General features: G+C 39.4%; 1 protein-coding gene across 1 annotated transcript; it reads left to right on the forward strand.

Annotated features, from left to right (window-relative positions):
- The first annotated feature begins 9,005 nt into the window (after nucleotides 1–9,005).
- LOC119906700 (transcriptional repressor scratch 1-like) lies at nucleotides 9,006–20,425 on the forward strand. The gene is made up of 2 exons (XM_038724011.1): nucleotides 9,006–10,236; nucleotides 16,539–20,425. Exons 1-2 carry the CDS (start codon nucleotides 10,113–10,115, stop codon nucleotides 17,312–17,314), a joined length of 900 nt encoding a protein of 299 aa, XP_038579939.1. The 5' UTR covers nucleotides 9,006–10,112; the 3' UTR covers nucleotides 17,315–20,425.
- Nucleotides 20,426–20,753: the final 328 nt, after the last annotated feature.

Genomic DNA, 20,753 nt, shown 5'->3' on the forward strand with positions numbered 1-20,753 from the left:
ACGCACACACACTGCAGCACATGCTTTATTGTGAGCATGTGCAAAAGTTTCTTTATAATCAAGTAACAAGGGTAAAAAAAATCCATGCAGTTATTTGGAATCAATCTTCCAACCTCCCTAATGGGAGTCCCACACAGTACCGCCTGAGCTAAACATGCACATGAGTAAAAAAGGATTTTAAATAATTTGTTCTGGCCCGCCCTGTAATGGCTTGAAAAAAATTTGGTCCAATGTTATATTGACCCCTGTTATATAGCTTATCACTACCCATATTTACGTTTTTTGTTAGGCCACGACCTCTAGTGGCGGAAAAAGGCAGTTGATGTAAAATGAAGAGCGACAAAGTCCATGTAAGGAGGTGGTGGGGTGGGTGGATGTGTCAAGTACACTAAGGACAAACTGAGGTTTGAGTCCCTTGTGAAAGAAGGTCAAATGTGACATTTTTAAAATTAAATAATGTTTTGTAGATGATTTACGTCACTTACGTAATGTATCGTACAAACTAAAGCTAACCAAACCACCACTGTTGAATTACCACGTGTTAAACATCATGTGACTTAGGTCACGTGACATAGGTAACGTACTTAAGGTCTGGTACACCTGCCGCTGGAGCGGTACTCGCCAGCGCTCCAACATGAACATTTGATGAATGGTAATATATGTCATTGTTTTTACCAACGGACATATATACCGTTTTTGGAAAACAGTCTTGTATGTTGTTTTGGGACAATTGACAATTGACCTATTTTGTCGTTTAGGTATGTGGACTTGTTGACCAAAATGGATGCCTAACGAAGCTCTTTTCCAGGTTTGAATCTGTTGAGCAACTTTCATTGGAATGAGTGAAGCACTTTTTAATATTCTAGAAACCATGTGATGTGAACCATCTTGTTTATGGCCTCATGATCTGTATCCATTGTAACTCAGTCCTTAGATATTGTTTTTTTATATGATATTTAAATGTGTTGAATTACTTTGATACTGTAAGCTGTCTTCTAAAGGAGTAAGGTGGAGATCAGAGCACACTGGAGAGGACACAGTAAAAGCATTTCTTATCATTTTATAGCACCATGGGACCATGCACTGACACACACACGCACGCACACGCACACACACACACACACACACACACACACACACACACACAGTTAACAGAGTCCAGGGGATATTGAAGGTATCAGGTGTAAGCCAGCTGTGAACACAGGCTGGTTAATAAGCTGTCTTTGTTTGAATTAATGACTCATAAACCTGTCTATATATCTATCTGTCTATCTGTCAGTGAACATGTGTCGCCCCAGACTTGGGTTCATAAAGGTAGTTTTCACACCCAGACAGGAATAATAAACATCCGTACATTTGATTGTTAATACGATTTATTCATATAATATCACCCTGCACACAGACTTAGTAGTATGTTTGAGTTAGAAACAATCCAAATTTTAAACAAAACTTTGGTATTTAATTTGATTTAAATGTTAAAGTTTGATGTCATAATTATTTTTACAAAAGCAAAAACTATTTTAAAATGGTGTGTCATAACCAGTACGTGGCTTTTCTTGAAATTTAAACTGTGAATGAAAAAACTACCTGGCACCTACAGTATACAGTATTGTGAGAGGAATACATCAGTAATATGTCATAAAGTGTTTAGATCATTGTGTAATGGCAAACTCAATTTAGGGTAAGAAATAAAAATGAAACTGCAGAGAGCTGAGAAACACAAAATCCAAGAAATATAGTTATTCCTGATGATACAAAGACTAATCATTCAACTATGAAGAGATTGTTCCTTACTGCTGTTAGAAAACTTTCATACAGTTTAGATTTAATTTGCTGCTGTTCATTCTTTACTCTGACAGCGAGCTATGCTTTACCTTCTTTTACTGCCAAGTTTTAAAATCTTAAGGGAAGGACGTGGAGGTGGTATTACACTAGACACAGACACTTTTCTTACTCATACAAGCCTCGGATGCTCTAGTCTATTATTTCATTATGTGGTCACATAAACATCCATCATCATCAGGCTGATTTACAATTACTGAACTTCTGTGGTAACATGAAAGACATAACCAGGGAATACGTCTGCAAACAACTCTGCTGTAATGGGTTTGGACTGACTGAAGCGTTTTAACCGTGGTAAAGAGTGGAGATTTGAACCACTGTCTTTGTTTAAAAGCATCACGGTACAGCTTCCTGTCCTTGTAGTGAAGACTAAAGAGAGATCACCAGCAAGTTAGATAATTCTCAAGTATTAGAAAGTTTTCAAGCAGTGCTGGGGATTCATTATGACTCATGTGTCCCCAGTTTAATATCAGTCCTTGTACAATCAAGGCAGAGACACATTTCCTGGATTTTGATTTGATTGGAGTTTCATTGTCATACATAGCAAAATTGCAATAATATTGGTTCTGTTAAAACTGCAATTTCATCGCATTTTTTAAGCAGTATATTTGAGTTAGCTATTACAGGGTGACTTGGATGGTTCCAATTTTAAAAATCGTTCAGAGAATATAATTGTATTTGCTATAACACTTTTATTTCACTATATTACATTCACTATGTCAACAAGCTAAAAAATTATGTATGTATGTATCATCCCTTGTTTTAGGTTGCTGGGCCTGGTGGCTCCATTTAAATGGACCTAATTATCTGTCTGACTTTTATAGCATTTATACTCTTTTCCACGCTTTTCTGCATGGCTGACCATTTTAAAGCCTTAAAATTAAGCTAAATGGATCCAGGCAATATGGAAAGACAAGTTTGCTTCCTCTAAAATCTGGCCATATGTCACATGTTTAGTTTTGCTGCTAGAAAAAAAGAAAAGAGAAACACATTGAAATGTCCACTGAGAGAAACTGGGTTTCAGTGATATAACTCTTTAACCTCAGATTCCCCACATGGGTATCAGCTGTCTTATATCAACCTACTATAATGACACACAAGTGCCTAGTTAATGTGGACTCGACTATCTGTCCTGTTGCTCTCTATCCGCCTCTCTCCCAGTATACATTTTTTTTTGTCTTCCTAAGATTTCAGACAGTATGATCAGAACATTTTGTCCTCAAAGACTTTGTGCTTATTTCCATTACTGATAAAGGTATACTGTCCCTTTTCCAGAGACCCAAATGTTGCTTGTGCATCATCACATCAGGTCCAGGGTTATGGTGACAATGTGGGGTGATGATTCCTGCTGGAAAAGTTCTGCTTTTGATGTCCACAAAGAGGTCAGAGGTCAGGGTCTGCCACAAAAGCAGCGCCCCCTCAATTGGTAGAGACTTGTAAGTCTTGCTCCAGGACACTGTCATTCACGTTTGAACTTCGCTAAATGTCCTTGTACTCTTCCTGACAATTTAGTGAGTTACCACATACGTGTCAAATTAGTTCAGATCCAAATGTAGACTTTGATTTCTCATCTCTCCTCTGTTTTTCTGCCTTGCCTAATAAAACAGAAATTACATAAAATAATTCTTGGGGTGCAGTAGTCATCTTGAGGGTATCAGGTGCTCTGTGTGGCCCTACCCTAATGAGCCACATGTGACCAGTTAAAAAGGACCCATCTGATCTGCCCATTCGCTTCATTACCAGCCAATACATATTAATGTCCAGGGTCACATCTTATACATACAACATACATATTCATAGCACACATGCAGGGTCATATATGTATCTTAATCACATGGACATGACGGGTTTACTGGTGATATTGTTGTATTCTTTTCTGTTTTGTTTTATTATGGCTCCTCTTTTTTTACTTCTATTCTATTATATTTTGTTTCGTCATGTCCTGCACTGTTCACATGTTAATGCACTGGACATGACAGATCCCTGGCCACTATTTTACTGAGTTGCCTTGTATTGCATGGGATTACACTGCATTACATTACTTTGACTAAAGGCAGTTGTTCTTTAATAAACCCTTTTGGCTCGTGAGCTCTTAAAACAAAGTTTTAACAACTTATGTGGACACTTCAACCACAGAGTTATTTTTCCTCCTCAATTTTAAAGTATTTTTTGAGTTTTGAAGTTATAAAAATATCCTTTATTTCACAAGAAAAAAAAAAGGGAAAATAGACATTTTTCCTCTTTCTAACCCCTTTGATCATCTTGTAAGATGTGTCTTTGAAACCCTAAGGGATTAGGGTAATGGTTCTCTGAATATACAAGTCAATGTCTCTATGGGTGTATGCAGAGATGGGTGTAAAAGGTAACCATAGGTCTAAGAGAAGCCTACATGCAAACCTCCCAAATCTCACCACAAGCATTGTATGAACCTGAGGGTCACGCAAGGTGAACAAGCTCCTTTGGATGCAGGTTTGAAGTGGAAAATGTACAAAAACATACTTAGAATCTAGACATGCATAAAAAAAACAGCCACATGATCAATTTTGTGCTTGTATGCTAATATGCAGACCAGTGCATGTTCCAGCCTTTAGACACCCTAAAACCTAATATTTCCCCTAACAAGGAGCGGGGTCAGCCATCTGAATCACAATATTTATTTTATCAGGAACAAAGGTGAAAGTTGTTTTAGACCTGGAAAATGCAACATGGAGAAGGTCAGGGTGGTTGGGTCAACACAGGTGTTGACTTTGGCATGCAAGAGCGCTGTTGACTTCTGCTTCTTGATCTTTCTCAGTGACCTCTGTAACACAAGTAGTTTTTGTGACCTAACCAAAACTGAACCTAACCACAGCAGCTGCTGATCAGAAAATTGTTTCAAATGAATCGTTTCTGTAATAGTGATTTATGGTTTTTAAAGGCTCTTTCGTTTTAGAAGGCACTGGCAAACAATGCAGTCCTGCCATAGGGTGTCAGATCAGCAAATACTCATATGGGTTGTTCTGGAAGGCAATGACTAAAGATGTATTTTGTTGCTAAATTTGTTAATGGACACTTGATGTTGATTTTTACTTCAGTATCATTAACATCATGTAACTGCCTCAGTATCTAGTATTGTAAATACTTGACAAGCAGATGCATAAATAGAATGAAAAAGTAAATGTATTTAGTGTTTTTTTCCAATGGGTTTTATTTAAAGACAACAAACCAATATAATAAATTGGTGTAGGCTGAAATCAAAGAGAGGGTCATCCATCACTATGGTTATCTATCCACTGTGACAGTTATGTTATTGTGAGCTGCTTCTCTCTGTCTCTCCTTACATTTGAAACCCAGCTTGACCTTCCATTTGTCCTCTATTAGTGGTTTGTCCCTTTATTTTTCCGTTTCTCTCCCTCTTTGTTTTCTGTCTGTCTTTCCCCCTCTTTCTGTTTTCTCTCCTCCTCCCTCCTGCTCCGTATAACTCTCTCTGTCAGTTTTTGTTTACAAGCCATTTCATCTAGATAGTGCTTTATATGTAAAACCGTCTATTTGAATGGATTTTTATTTAAAACCAGTCATTTAAATAGCTCTTTAAAAGGCAGAGGAATGAAAAGTCAACATGGACCCTTCGATTGTGTTTCCTAAGGACTCACACTCACACACACACACAGACATGCTCACACACCGCCTGCCTGTCTACATGCATCCGAATCTATTATTATGCTAATGGGTCTCCAGTCTCCACATGTCCCCACAGTCTCTGCACACAACACACAAACACAAATATATTTTGCTGACCTCAGAAGTGTAACTGCACTCACAGACCAGCACAAAAAATAACGAGGAGTGGACAATTTTAACATCATAGAAATAGACCAGATAGAATTGGTATTTCCTGGTGTGTCATCAATACGCACAAAAAGACAATCAGTGAGAGAATCACAATCAGCCCCCACCGACAGATACCTTTTAATATCTGCCTTGTTGATCTGTCTTGCATTTGTCACTCTGTCTGCAGTGAAGTTGGCACCATGGAGAGTATAAAAGCACACAGAAACAAACTAAAACAGTAAATTATTTTATAGGTCTAATTTTAGATAGATTCACTTTAGAATCATATTTTAATGGCTAACTGGTTATATAACAGTTGCTTTTTTACACATCCAGCAGTTACAAAGCCATATTAGAATTTATTTGGAGTTGTGTTTGTGACTCTCCCTTTTAGCACAGTTTTTTTTGTCTCTTTTCTTACTAAATGCTTCACTGTGTTCACAAGCTTGTTGCCTTCTGTATCTGTCTGCTGTTTGGTGTTGAGCAGGTAGTGTACAGTGGGTTTTAAGAGTTTTTTTCGCTGGAAACAGGTGTCTGCTGTAGGCAAAAATTAACCTATGAGAGCAGAGTGCGCCGGACAGCTGACCCTCACAGAGGGGAGCTGCAAATTCGGGTGATAATTCTCTGTAGGTTCATTGTAATTATAAAAAATATTGATTATAGCTGCTTTAAAGCAGTATTAGATGATTTATGACCACTACGGGACAGAAATGGCTCTGAACAATCTCACAGAAACAAAGAACTTACATGTAGTTTAAAACACTGTGCACATTTATTACATGATTATACCATCTTTAGAAAATGTGTGGAGTCTAATAGGTAATTTCATCCAATTGACCCACAATCATTTCTGGGGTCATATCAACAATAATGTGGGTATTGCACATGGTGGCATTCCATTCCATTCCATTCTCTATTGAGGTTGTATTTTGGTCCACTTTACTTTATTCAAATATTGACTATATTAACTAATATTGAAATATTGAATTTAGCTCTGATTAGTCCACCAACTTCTGAAAAAAATATAGTTTAATAAATTGGTAGATGTTCTACTAGAATCACTTTCTGATCTGACATCCCTATTGGCAAGACAACATAATTTGTCTGTACTTTCCAAAACTGTCACAAATAACTTTTAATCAGTTTTATGATGTGCTATGGTTAGGGTTTGGTTAGGTTTAAGCACTTTGTTATGGTTGGATAAACGTCATGGTTTGGGTTAGAATAACTAGTTTGTTAAAGTTAGGGGAGCTTTGTTGTCTTGATTACGATAATAATGTGTTACTAACTTTTTAAAAAACATTGCATGTCAGTTAGGAATGGGAAATGAACACTGTTAAAGCCCAATGTTTTGTTGAACATCCATCTACCCTGACCTCCTCCCTATGCAGACTTTGTAACAACTTCCTCTGGCTTCCTCCTATGAGCTCGTCATTATTACCACGGCTGGTAGGAGGCTTTGTCACTTAAACGTAAACATTTAATTTTGTGGCACTTACTGAAACGGCTGATGCTGTCGTTCCTCTTTATAGGACACTCTTGCCTTTTTGTGCTGTGCAGGTATAGCATACAATCGGTAAGTCAGTGTATTTGCTGGAAATTACTGGAAAACCAAAACAATAAGCTGAAGACAATTAAAAGGGGCGGAAAGTTGCATAAGGATGCAGAGTCAGATGTTGATTCTCAGTTGGTTTGGTACTACAAACAATCCCTTTCACCTTACACAGGGAGTTCAATATAAAGTTGATGTTTTGATGCCATTCAGGAAAATCCTTTAACTTTTGTAGGCTTTTTAGAGCCTCAGAACACATGTTAAAACACATACAGTTAGCCCCTATATCTTATAGCATGCAGTCGACATGAGCGTGAAAAAATAACCCCTTCAATACAGTTTATCAGCATATAAATAAACCAGCAATGGTAATGACCAAAGAGACAGACAAAAAGGCAATACTCTGCAATGCACTTAACTGCACATGCTTGCACACACACACACACACACACACACACACACACACACACACACACTTTAACAGAAACACACTCACACAAAGTTAAAAAGCAATCCTCTGCAATGCAATTAACCACAGTGAGACACACACTCATAGACAAACTCTCTCTGTCTCTCTCAAACATTTATCAATGAACTATAAAAATAGGTTAACTCCTAAAACCTCAGTGAATTGGACTTACATAAGCACACGTCACTGCATTACATCACACACCATCATCCTGCTCGCCTGCATGAATGGGGGTAGGGGTTTGCATCAGTGCGCGAGTGTGTGCATCGCTGTCTACTGGCTGCAGGGAGAAGTCTGCTTGTTTGAGTGTGTAAACACCAAAACAGTGCATCGTCACTCTGCACCATGTCTCTTTCCTCTGACATACAGGCTACACAAATGAACATTGTGCAAGGCAAGTCCAATGGAGCTCTGACATTGTCTCACTCTCTGGCTCTGTGAATGACCATTCAGTAAAAACATCTTCACCTCAGTTACATTAACCAAACTCATTGGTTAATGCTGAGTCTGGATTTATGCACAGGAGATCTGATTGGTCCAGGGGGAGCTCTTATTTGCATAAAGGGAACTCAATTGGTTGACTGCAGAGTAATAGCATTGACCTGTGTTCAGTGCCACCAGAAGTTGGTTGATTTGATGGTTGTCAGTCCCTGAAAAAGGCTGGAATCATCAGGCGAGAGGGGTATTTTTTCTGTAAACCAACAGTAAGTACTGTACCTTTGCATTCAAAGTAATACACATAATATAAACAGACTGTCTTGCAATTTTCCACTTATTGAAATTGCCATGTAAACATCTACCCCTTGGTTGCTTGTCAGTTTTTGGAGCTTGTGTTTATATTCACTGTAAATCACCCCGGAATGATTCATACAAATGCCACAAATGGACATGGAAAATGGAAAAATGACAATTTGGAGAGCATCCAAATAAATAATGATCACAAAAAGTGGTGTAAAATAATGTTTGGTATGTTCCAAACATACCACAGGCATCAGGATCACCAGATTTGCTGATCATTTCTTGCTGTACCTGTTCACATCTAATTTATCATTCGCAACATGCGTCATTCCTACAGGGATCTGTTTGGGAAGGAAAAGCCTGCTTTTTAATTTCATTGTCATAAAAATCGACGTCAGCGCGCACTTAAACCTTAAATCCCTGCCCAGCCATCACCGTGCGCCGCTGCTGGTCCCAAAAGACAAGATGCTCTTTTTTCCCCTTCTGATGAATAAAATTAAGCACTTCCCTCTCTCTCTCCCTCTCTCTCTCTCTCTCGGCCTATAAAGCTGCAACAGCTGATCTCGTGCATCAGAAAGAGCCGCAGCTCCGCACGCGCCGAAGAGAGAAGAAGGGAGAGACCGAGTGGCGGAGAGGAGAAGAGAGTGAAAGAGAGAGTTAGCGACACTGAGATGAGCTGTTCTGGTCTTCCAACTGCAGTTTGAAAGAAAACAAACATTATTTTAGCAATATTTTTAAGGAGTTGTGACGACGTTTGGTTTAGTTTGTTTTGTGAAAAGCTGAAGTCTTGTTCTCGAGACGTTTTCTGGACTCAGCGAACCCCTTTGAACCCGTTAACCTTCGTTTCTCTCCGACCGTTACGACTCCGTACCTTTCCACGTCCTTTTGAAGGCACCGGTAGGCTTACATCTAAAGGTTTGTTTTCGACAAAAATCCACATCGGGTTGACTCACCTACAGGGGAATTTCCACCGGTGTGTGTTTCGCTCCGAGCTGAGCTATTTTCAAAACGGGGGAAACTTATTATTCTCTCTTCTTTCCTCTGATGCTGAACGGACAGTGGCACTTGGCTGTGGCACGCGGAGAAAGGGGAAAGAGAACTGTGTAGCGTCGAGGGGAGCTGTCCGGTGCTGAAACCACGAGACCGGCTCAGGTTAGGCGGAGAACTGGGGAGCTGTCTGCGTGCTGAAGACTAACGGTTTGGAGCCAGAAGAAAACAGTCGTCTTTCTTTTTCAAGCAACGGAATTCAACAAATTAACAGTAAACAAGAAAAGGGGGACTTTTTTTTACTACGCTTCTCATCATTAATGTAATCAGGACAATAGCCTATTTATTTATTTATTTATTTTTGACCTTTCAGAGCTCCACGGGTCTTCCAGTGGCGAGGACAACAGATTATTTTGCCCTCAGGTCCAAAACAAAAACAAACGGCAGTCTGTATTTGACACACCTGAGCAAAAGAAAATATTAGGTATACTAAAAAAAGGCACATGTGGAGCGCTTGGTTTGTTTAATCTTTAAAAGCCATGTCCCCTCTCCACTTTCGAGGCCGTTTGATTGGAGGGAGCAAATTCACCTTTAGTAGCTGAAACCAGGGAGTATATTAGAGTTACAATCAGGCGATTAAGTTTGAAGTGGGTTGAAAGACAAAGGGAGGGTGTGTGTTTATTGTATCAGTATAGAAGCAACGACTGTCCCATCATGCCTCGCTCTTTCTTGGTGAAGAAAGTGAAACTGGACGATTTTTCGGCTGCAGCGCTGGAGAGCTCATATGGCCACAGCAGAAGAGAACAACTCAGTCTGCGATTCCATCATCATGACAAAGGTTAGTCACCCTCCCACCCACAGTATCTGCCACACATCAACCAGGGTATTTCTTTATTTCCAGATTTTAAGCATTAGTCATGGCTGTTTCAGAAAGATGGGGGGAAGGGAATTACAGGGTCAAACTCCGGTCACAACCCAAAAATATACCAGTCACAGGCATTGAAATTCTAGTCACTGAAATCTTCTTTTTCTCGCATTGCCTAGATTATTTCCACGAAATAGATGAAACAGGGATTTGCTTTGGTGTTTTAGTGTTTAAGCAACTTATTGAGTACTCTGCATGCTCAGAGCTGTAAACAAGACAAATATTGTTTGAGCATTGTAATGTAAAAAAGAAGTGATACACACTGACCTTTCCACAGCCAGGACAGAGGTGATGGCAGAGCACAGGGGTCTTTCTCAAAAGTACATCATCAGTGAGAATTCTTGATGACTCTGTGGTTAAACAAATCAATATGTGAAATTATGAAAATTCCCACTTACCAAATAAAGACCACAGATACACTCTCTTGAATTGTTTTTTTTTTTTTTTTAAATCAGAAATGACATTTAACATCTGAAAACATACATAAAAACATAGGAATTTGTGAATGAAATTCTGAAATGTGAACTTTTGGCAAGGATCTTTGGTTAAATGTTTCATGCTGTGCCAGAACGGGCAACATCTTATAAAACAGCAAATCCATTAGTTTTTCAAATGAACTATTTCACACTTTGGTGTTCTCACACTCTTGTTATCCTAAAAGGAATTTGAATACACCATAAATAGAAAAAGTATTGCTGTTTTTTAATCTTTTTAGCGTGTACTGCCTCTGCCTCTGTACAGTACAACGAACACATAGTTGCTGAAATACCTCAAAAATCAGTTTGTTTTCCTTAGAAAAGACAAAGACAGCTGAAAAACTACAGGGAGCCAGATAGCTTAGATTTTTTTGTTGTTGTTGCAGAAAACCATGACAAATCATTATGTTGAAACATTATGTCACCAGCACACATACAGTGGGATTTTCTGTTGTTCCATTGCCCAGTAAATTATTCAAATCATGTTGTTTCTAGCAGCTGGAAGCCTCTCTCCAGGATTTCTACAATATCACTACATTACTAAATGGTTCCCACACACTGTATAAGCCTGCCATAATACAATACAGGCAGTGAGAATGGGCGATATAGGGTCAAACATTTAGTGGAAACATTGATAAAATACTTGCCATGCATTTATGAAATGAAGCTGACAGTCTTATATTGGCTCATAAAGGTTGTTTTTTTTATTATGTTGGTGTTGGGTGTTATATCTGAAAACCACAGCACAACAGGAGCTTCTTGTACTGAGAGGTTGACTTTAACAAAGGTAGCAGCCTTTGCCCAAGAATTAGTGCTTGAATCAAATGTGTGTATGCAATGTAAAGGTTGTTGCTTGCAGTCACAAACCCACAAAGACTGTGCAACTGTGCAGCTTTATGAAGCTTTTTAGCCTCTTTTAGCCTATTGTTTTGACTTTATGGCACTTTGAAGTGAACCCTGTTTTCAGGAGCAGCAGGCATCTATTTGCAGCAAATTAACTCTGATGAACAGCACCAAATATCAGACAGACAAAAGTTTCTGGCCAGACCAAAAAGGATCGTGAATATAAGAACAGGACTCCAGTGAGATGATTATGTTGCCTTGTGTCTAATAAATGTGTAACACCTTTATAAGGCAATAATTTGCCAGGGTTGTGTGTGTGTGTCAGCTTCTTTCTGCCCCCTAGTGGTGAACAAATTTGACTAATGCAGCTTTAAAGAACTATGTGTGACAGGAGGGGGAGAAGTGTGTAACACTGCAGCCTGGTGGTTTTCACATTGTACCAAGGTCAAATGTGAGATGAAGAGATCCCAGGTGTTCAGATGACAGAGTGAACAGAGAAACATGCAGCAGCAGCAGCAGCAGAAGCAGCAGCAGTGCGGCAAGCATGTAAAGACTGAGACTGCTATCTCTTGTTATAAATATAACAACAGTTTGACTGAAGCAACTGCAGCTTGTTGCACACACACACACACACACACACACACACACATACACGCACATAAACGTACACGCACTGCTGTGTTTCTGTCAACTCGGCACATTTCCCAGGCAGCTTGCACAGCTGAGTGCACAGCATTACACACACACACACACACACACACACACACACACACACACACACAAGCAGTCAGTGACCTACAAGTGTCCAAAGCACACAAGTGTGTGTCAGTTACTGCTGGTTTGGATCAAAAATTAAATTGTAGCTTGCAGCTTTTCTCTGTCTCTTCCTCTTTCTGTCTCTCATTGCCTCACTCCATCTTTCTTTCTCTTTCTAATTCCATGTATTTCAAAGACACATAAAAGAGGGATGGCTTTGGTTTGGCAGAGCATTTTAATCTTTAATAAGCATTTTGAACAGCTATCAGCTCTAATGCTGCTAAAGTGCTTTGAAATGAATACAGTAGAGTTGACACAGCGAGACAGAGACAGTTGGAGGGAGACAACGACAAACAGAGACAGTACGCAGGCATTGAGATGTACAGCAATTACGGTTCACAAAACAATTTTTCAAAGAGGATACCAGGGAATGGTCATGTTTAATTGGCAGGGATCATAGAAGAAGCTTCTGTGAGAGAAACCAGCACTGTCTTTATAACTTGCATCCTAAAACCAGGGACGGGGTTTGTTTTTATGTTGTTTTTGTTGTGTTACTGCCTGTCAGTCAAATATGCACAACTCAATCTGGTCCTTCACAGCAGTTATTTTATTCTCACTCACAAGACATTTTCACCAGGAGCCAAACTCAGGTCAATTAGTCAGTCCTTAATGAGTCCAACACATTAATCTTTAGTGCCGTTCATAAGTGCACTTTTGAGGGAGCAACATTGTACTTTATACTCCAATAAACGCAGGTCTGGTTTTTGGATATATAAAACCTCATAATCCCTGTGACGCAACAAGCCCCAAAGTCTAATTCTTATAGATTTACTGGTGTAAACGGTATGGTGCAAGAGATGACAAAAGAAAGTGCGGACTCCCGTTACTTTTGAAGTGCTCGTTAAGTCCGAATGTGTTCGCTCCTTGATTATTTATATTCCTTTAGTCTGTAAGGGTCCACACATCCAAGTCGTGAATCCTGTCATGTGTCAAGTCCATCGCTCTCTGTCTGCTAACTTCTGCCACACTTTTCTCATCCTGCACCCTGTTGTTGGGTATGTTTGTTTTCATTATGTTGCTACCTACAAAATAAAAGTGCATAAGCCGCCTGTCGGAGGTAGATCAAATGAATGTCATGTATTTGATATTATTTGATAATTTTTATACAAGTAATATTCATACTGTTTAAAATAAATACACTGTTTCATAGTAGCCTATTTCAGTTTTGTCCCATAAATAATGAGAATAATAGCTCTGGGAAATGTCCACTCCCTGGGACTTAGCTTTCTGAAAATGTGGCCTTGTGACCAACATAATTGAATAGCTCTGTAATATATGAATTATATTGCTTATAGTAGATTATCAGTATGTTTTCTTGCCAGATTTGCTCGTGGCTGTATCTACACCAGCTCACTCTGTCTAAACAGACCAATTGGTTTACATGAGCACCAAAAGGAAGCAGACAGTGCTTTGGGACGCTTTGGGGCGCTTTCACCTCCTGTGTGTCCCCAGATGATGATGATATCACACAGTCTGTCCAGTCAGACACAGGGAAGATCAAGTGGTGGCGGAAGACAAAAAACTATAGGTAGCAGAGGAACAAGAGGTCGAGGAGCATAAGGGAGGGGTAGAGCGGCCCGTGTAGCAGCATTGATTGACATGCCCTGGGGCAGCACTATTTCATTGTCCTCATATGTTGGACTGAGGGCAGAATGGACACTACCGCCTCTCGAGGCACAAGTGGTATTACAACACAAGATAGGCCAGGGCTAGTGGGTTAGCATGCTAACTTCAGTAGTATCTGTAACACAATACATAGACGTCTTGGCAAAACATCAGAACTGTTATTTCTTCACATTGTGTTGATCATCCTAGTGAATTTTTTGAATGTTTTAAACTAAAATTCTGGCTAAATCTTACACGTTGTACCTTTAAGTACATACAAGTGTACAAATACGTTAATGTAATTTTACTTAAGTAACATTTTGAATACAGGACTTTTAATTGTAATGTACTTAAGTAAAGGATCTGAACACTTGCACAGAAACCACAAAAAGACATTTCTTTTCCATGGGAAAATTCCTCAAGGGAAAGTAAGCAATGTCTGCTGTGAAAGTTCCCTTAAGCAAGGTAGTGACCCCCTCCAGCGGAGCTGTGTGAACCAGTAGGCTACAACTTCTTAGTTCCACTGGGAATCTGCCAGTTTGAGTGATTATGTAGCTCCGCAACATCTTCATAACTAGAACTGTTCTGTCAACTTACCTCGTTACTCATGCTCTATAAAACAAGATACACACACACACACACATACACACACACACACACACACACACACACTGTACTTTGTTCCAGAGTGCAATCATTTAATATTCATGATTCATGATTTTCTCCTGTCTCCTCCTCTTTCTGACTCCCTATGTCTTGCCTCCGCCCTTTCTCTTTTCCTCTGTTGCTCTGTCTTAATATAATTAAAAAAGTTAAATCAACATGAGCATTGCCAAACCACCTAACCCCAAACACCGTGTTGGATGTAATACCGCTCTCGCTCTGCTGCAACTCTTTATTTCCTTCTCCATTTCTTTTTGCCATCTCTCATCTCACAGCTTCTCTGCCACCATCTATCTCTGTCTCTTGTTCTCATCATATTATCGACCAACTACTGAGCTTTTCTCAGAACTGCATCATGAAATTATATTACCAGCAATAGTATCTCCTCTGCTGCCTGTGTCTAAATGCTCACAGAGTGCTAATTGAAATGGAGAGCTATTGATCGACATAGATCCACAGGAGTCATGGCTGTGGGATATTAGCTACCAGTCTCTCCTTGTGTCTGTTGGAGTTCAGCCTGTTAAGTGTATAACAGACATAATGAAGCAGCTGACATCATAACAGGGCAACAAATAATTAAACAGATTAGTCAGGAGCTGTGCAAAAATAGGCATGTTGCTCATGTGAGTCACAGGCAAGAAGAAGAGGAAGGCTGAAGGGCTATGGCCCATACACAATTAAATGCAGTCAATGTCAGGGTGCCCTTGAGCAAAGCACTAGCTTTCTCCCAGCTGCTGTAAAAGAGATGCTCTGTGTACAATGGTTGACATTTTGACAGCTCAGAGGTGTGATTGTGTGCAGTTGTAGACTGGTCAAGGTGCAGTTGATGAGGAGAAAGACTGCTTATTAAACACTGCCATGAAAAGAAAATAAGTCCCAATGAGGGGATAGTGTCTCCTCCTTTACTTTACTACTACTGTAAATACCTCAACTCTGTCCTTCTCCTTCTTCTCTGCTTTATACCACCTCCAAAAATGGTTGTGTTTCAGACAAACCTCTGAGTGTGTGGGAGTATCTTAAGAATGGACTTGTGTCTCCTGCATCCTCGTATGGATGCATTTGTTAATGGGAAAAAAAAGTTAATCTTAACCCCTTGATGCCTGAATTTATTTAAAATAAAATAAAAATTAAAAATACTTTCTGTTTTCATTTGCTTTCAAGCCGATTTCAGGTATGAGGTATGATGCAAATTAGCGACAACAGGCATAAACGAGAAACCAGTGCTTGCAAAATCTTCCCAGGAACGTATCAAATATGTACAAACAGGCACTGGGGGAATACATACGCTATCTCAGCTGCAGTCTGAAAGGAAGAGGTGTGATGCGAATTTGCGACAGTCAGTGTTAAGGGGTTAAAGCACATGTTATGACTGTGATCCTGGGCAGTCTAACTGATATTTAGAAACCAGAGACCGCTGGCTGTAATTAGTAATATTATCAGGAGACAACATATGAAGCATCTCTCTGAATAATGAATGAACTTTGGTGAATGGGTTTGATTTGTGGCCTGTGTTTTTACAGCTATATGAAATCTTTTTAATTGTATTTGTCCTCAGGATGTAACTCACTCAGTAACTCATTGCATACAAGTTTGTATGAACTCAAAAATGCTTATTTAATGGTTTGGACCTGGATGTACAGAGGTAACATAACGGTGTAGTGGAACTCATAAAATGCATAATATATTGGGACCACAGATATCAAAGTATGTTTGTAACACTGTTTCTTCCCTGTGAAGATTTTCAAACCAATCACTTTCCAATCAACGCCCATGTCATGGTCAAATAATTAACCTCTCCCTCTCTCTCTTCAGGATACGTCAGCGATTTTCTGAGTCCATCTCCTTATGATGATGTGGTGGGAAGTGACTCATCTGTCATCTCTAAAGTACCCTCCCCTGACCATCCATCAATCATCTATGGCAGCATCGACGACAACTATTCTGGTATCCATGGTGATATCCACGGTGATTCAGACCAGCCGGACAGCCCGCGTTCTGAGGTGTCATCATCAGCTGGTGGATACATCAACGGGGACGCAGCTGTAAGCGAGGGATACACAGTGGATGCATTTTTCATCATGGACGGACGTTCACGGAGAAAAGCCACGGGAATTCCCAAAGGAACCACCCAGAGACACACCTGCAGCGAGTGCGGCAAAACCTATGCCACGTCCTCCAACCTGAGCAGGCACAAGCAGACGCACAGGAGCATAGACAGCAAAATGGCCAAGAAGTGCCCCACATGTGGGAAAGTCTACGTTTCCATGCCTGCGATGGCCATGCACCTGCTGACACACGACCTCAAGCACAAGTGCGACGTGTGCGGCAAAGCGTTCAGCCGGCCATGGCTGCTGCAAGGCCACATGCGCTCGCACACGGGCGAGAAGCCTTTCGGGTGTGCGCACTGTGGTAAAGCGTTTGCCGACCGGTCGAACCTGCGCGCCCACATGCAGACACACTCAGCCTTCAAGCACTACAAGTGTAAACGGTGTGACAAGACATTTGCACTCAAGAGTTATCTGAACAAGCACTATGAATCGGCATGCTTCAAGGGGGCATTCTCACCTATGAGCTCACTGGGGGAATGACGGATGCAAAAAGTTTTTTTTGTTTATTTAAATCAGATTTTACTGGCCTCACTCCCAACTCTTCCCGCTTTCCCCAACAAGACCAGTATACCTGAGCACTACAAGAAAGGAGTGTTTTCTCTGCTAGGATCATGAGGCAAATGACAAAAAGAGATTGAGGGCATGTCCATTTATATCAATACCCTCCATTCCCTCTATGCTCGATTTAGATTGTCACCTGCTTCGATAAGACATGTCCCCTCTGAAGCTGTTTTGAGTATCTGTGAAGATAAATAAAGCACAGCATATCTAGCTCATCACTTTTGAAGATACCTAGATCTATTTATGCCTGTATCTATCCTCGCCATCGGGTTTTTTTTTTTTAACCCATAACAAAACGACACTGAAGCACAATTGTCTTCCTGTGACAGGGATATCACAGGAGTGTAAAGCATGAATCACATCTTAAGTTTTCTTGCGAAGAGGTTCAATGAACGTTCATATTCAATCCTTTTTTTAAACAAACATTCATAGGGATACATCTGGTATCCTGCTTTTGGTGAAACTGACCTTGGACTGGACGTATGAGGAGAGTCAAAACATAGAAAGCACACAGCATTTGTTCCCTGCAAGTAAACAAAATGCTTCCTCTACACTAGTCACATGCTTTGCCTACTGTATACTGTGTCTATCATCACTACTGACACATCCACACTGAAATGTGGAACTGTGAAGTAACAGATCTGTGAAGAAATATAATGTACAAACCTGCCATAACATGGTAGATACAGCACACAAAGTACACCTTTGTAGTGGGGAAATAATATTTTTTTTCTGCCTTTTCTTTAAACCAATGTCTTAACTTGACAGAGACGTGGAAGCTGTATTCTTTTTTTATATATATAATTAGTTTTGGCATTTGGGCTTTACTTGACAGTAAACAGTGGAAATTTAGTAGGAATTAGGCAGACAAACTGGACTTCCCACTGAGCCATCAGGGTATTCCCATAAGAAACAGTGTTTTCCTACAACCTAAATCTGATGTTATTTATTTATACTTGTCAATGTCAGACGAGGATCCAGACATTAAAAATGTTGTGATTTTCTTCAAAAGGTCAAACCTTTCTCAAGTGTTGTAAAATAGTGTTTGTTGTCAGTGGGCCACACAGTATTCAGCTTTGATGTTTACGTCTTTTTAAGCTCTATTTATTGCATAATTTATTTATTTATTCTTATGTTTTTGTAGATGTTTTGATTTTGCACTTTACTTTGTTAAATTAATTTGTTACATTTTGCCTTTGTTACAAATATGCCAAAGCATTTGACACTTTCTGATTACTGAATACCTTTTTACTTTAGTCTGCCACTTTAATTATAAAAAAACTACTGCATGCAAAAAATAACAATAGCCTAATAATGGAATCTATGCCAATTTTATCAATCTTTGGGGTATTTTGCCAAACCTCTTAGATAACAAGCAAATTAAGCAAATTTCTGTCTTGGGCAATATTTCATTCATATCCGATAGAGCAATAATGCATGACATTTTTAAAGAGACGTGAGTCATAACTGCTTGTAATATCTTGATTTTTTTCAAGTACCACTATTCTACGTAGTCATGAGAAATGATAATTTCAGGGAAAGCAAACCAAGTTAGTGTTAAATATGGAGGGTTGGGTTAAGAGCTCTGCATTTTGAGGGATTGTGACACTGTTGTGGTTGTTTCAGACTTTCTCCAGTGACTTTTGTGATTGTTCAGTGTTTGAACAGATCAAATTATCAAGAGTAGAGTAAGTTTTCCAATTTTCCAACCTCTGCTGATTTAGTATGTTATATTATCCAAAAGAATTGCCTCCTAGTTATAATTATATCTTGGCATCATTAGCTTGTTGACAAATAAGCATTTGGAGCTGTTTCTTCCAGGGATTCACACAGGCGGCACAACTCCTTTAGGTGGAGGGCTCTGGGTTGGGTCGGGAAGGGTCTTTTTGTACATGGTTTATGCACTGCCTGCCTCGTATTATTATTCTAAAATATTGTAGAACGTAGAAGGTATAGGCCTCTGGTGCTGAAACATGAATGAAAACAGAAACCCAAAACAACAACGATGAAGAGTTTTTGGTACTTTTTATGTTCCTGGTTTGGATTGTTGAAAAGGTGAAACATAACTTTACAACAGCTTTGGTGCTGAATGTGGGGATCTTTGACCCTCAGTAGTCCTTCAGCAGGCCCCTGGAGTGATGAGGAAGAAATGTCCTCCTATGAGTTGGTCAAAATCAGCTGACTCCTCAGTTTGAATTATATCAAAAATGTTGCTTTGTTTTGCTCTTTGGCTTAACTTAAGACAGTCATTCACAAACTCCATGTGAGGACTCAAACAATACTTATTTAACCAACTGCACAATTTCAGGTTGTTTTTCTCTCTGGCTGTTGTAAGGGTGTTGTGCCGATCCCTAATGCAATTATAAGGATTGTTGTGAAAGAAAAGAAGACATTGAGTCAATATTTCAGCACCAGAGTGCATCGACAAACACTTAGATTCTACTATGAACTACTGTAGCCTACTATAGCCACAAGCTAGTTTACCTATTCTTATATTAAAGCACTTCCTCTTACGAATGATATCTTACAACTTTTTGTTCAAAGATAGTAGCACAATGAAAGAGTTTAGATTCAGGTAGACAATGCCTTGTATGTAGAAATAACAACCTCTTTCTCCTTTTTTTACTATGATGAATCAAAAGGTAAAAACAACAGTGTTATCCTTAAATGACACATGAAAATATGCTTTAAAATGACACATGGTATAAATCTACACCATTATTACATGTTGTGTCATTTTTCAACATATTTGTGTGAGAGCATCTACACCACACCTTTTTTAAGAATGAATGAAAACTTGACTATTTTGTGGCAAGAGGCCTTGTAAATAAGCACTGGTGTGACTTTGGAGTCCAATAATTTCTACAGATATGTATAGAGTGACAGTGATGATGATGATTATAATGATGATGGTGATGAATTTTTCTGGAGCTTCCTGCTTTGTTTTGAGTTCTTCCTCTGAGGTTGTTTTTGGGACCTCCTTTGGCGGTTTCAAACAATGTAAAGCACAAAGACACTGGGCATTTTGTTTCACTTCCTAAATAAAAACTAGTTTAAAAAAACTCGTGTCAAGATGTTTTCTTTTTTCTGTACTAAACATGTTACAAGAAACACTCAAATAATAAAGTGTTGGTGAATACGTTTTTTTTTTTTTTTAAACCTCTGTCAAAATGCTGACTTGGCTTATCATCAAAAGTCAACGACTTTGCTAACACAGCCAAACATCAAACAAGTGCAACAACACAAAACATAGCAATATTACTTACTAGTCCAACAGCTAGAAGGCCAGCTTGGCGTCCTGTCTAGGATTTAAAGTGACATGCTCTCAATGACAATGCTAACATACTGATATTTAGCG

The sequence above is a fragment of the Micropterus salmoides genome, unplaced genomic scaffold, assembly GCF_014851395.1.
Source record: "Micropterus salmoides isolate LMB-PRFRI ecotype aquatic unplaced genomic scaffold, ASM1485139v1 Ms_hic_scaffold_17, whole genome shotgun sequence".
NCBI lineage: Eukaryota > Metazoa > Chordata > Actinopteri > Centrarchiformes > Centrarchidae > Micropterus > Micropterus salmoides.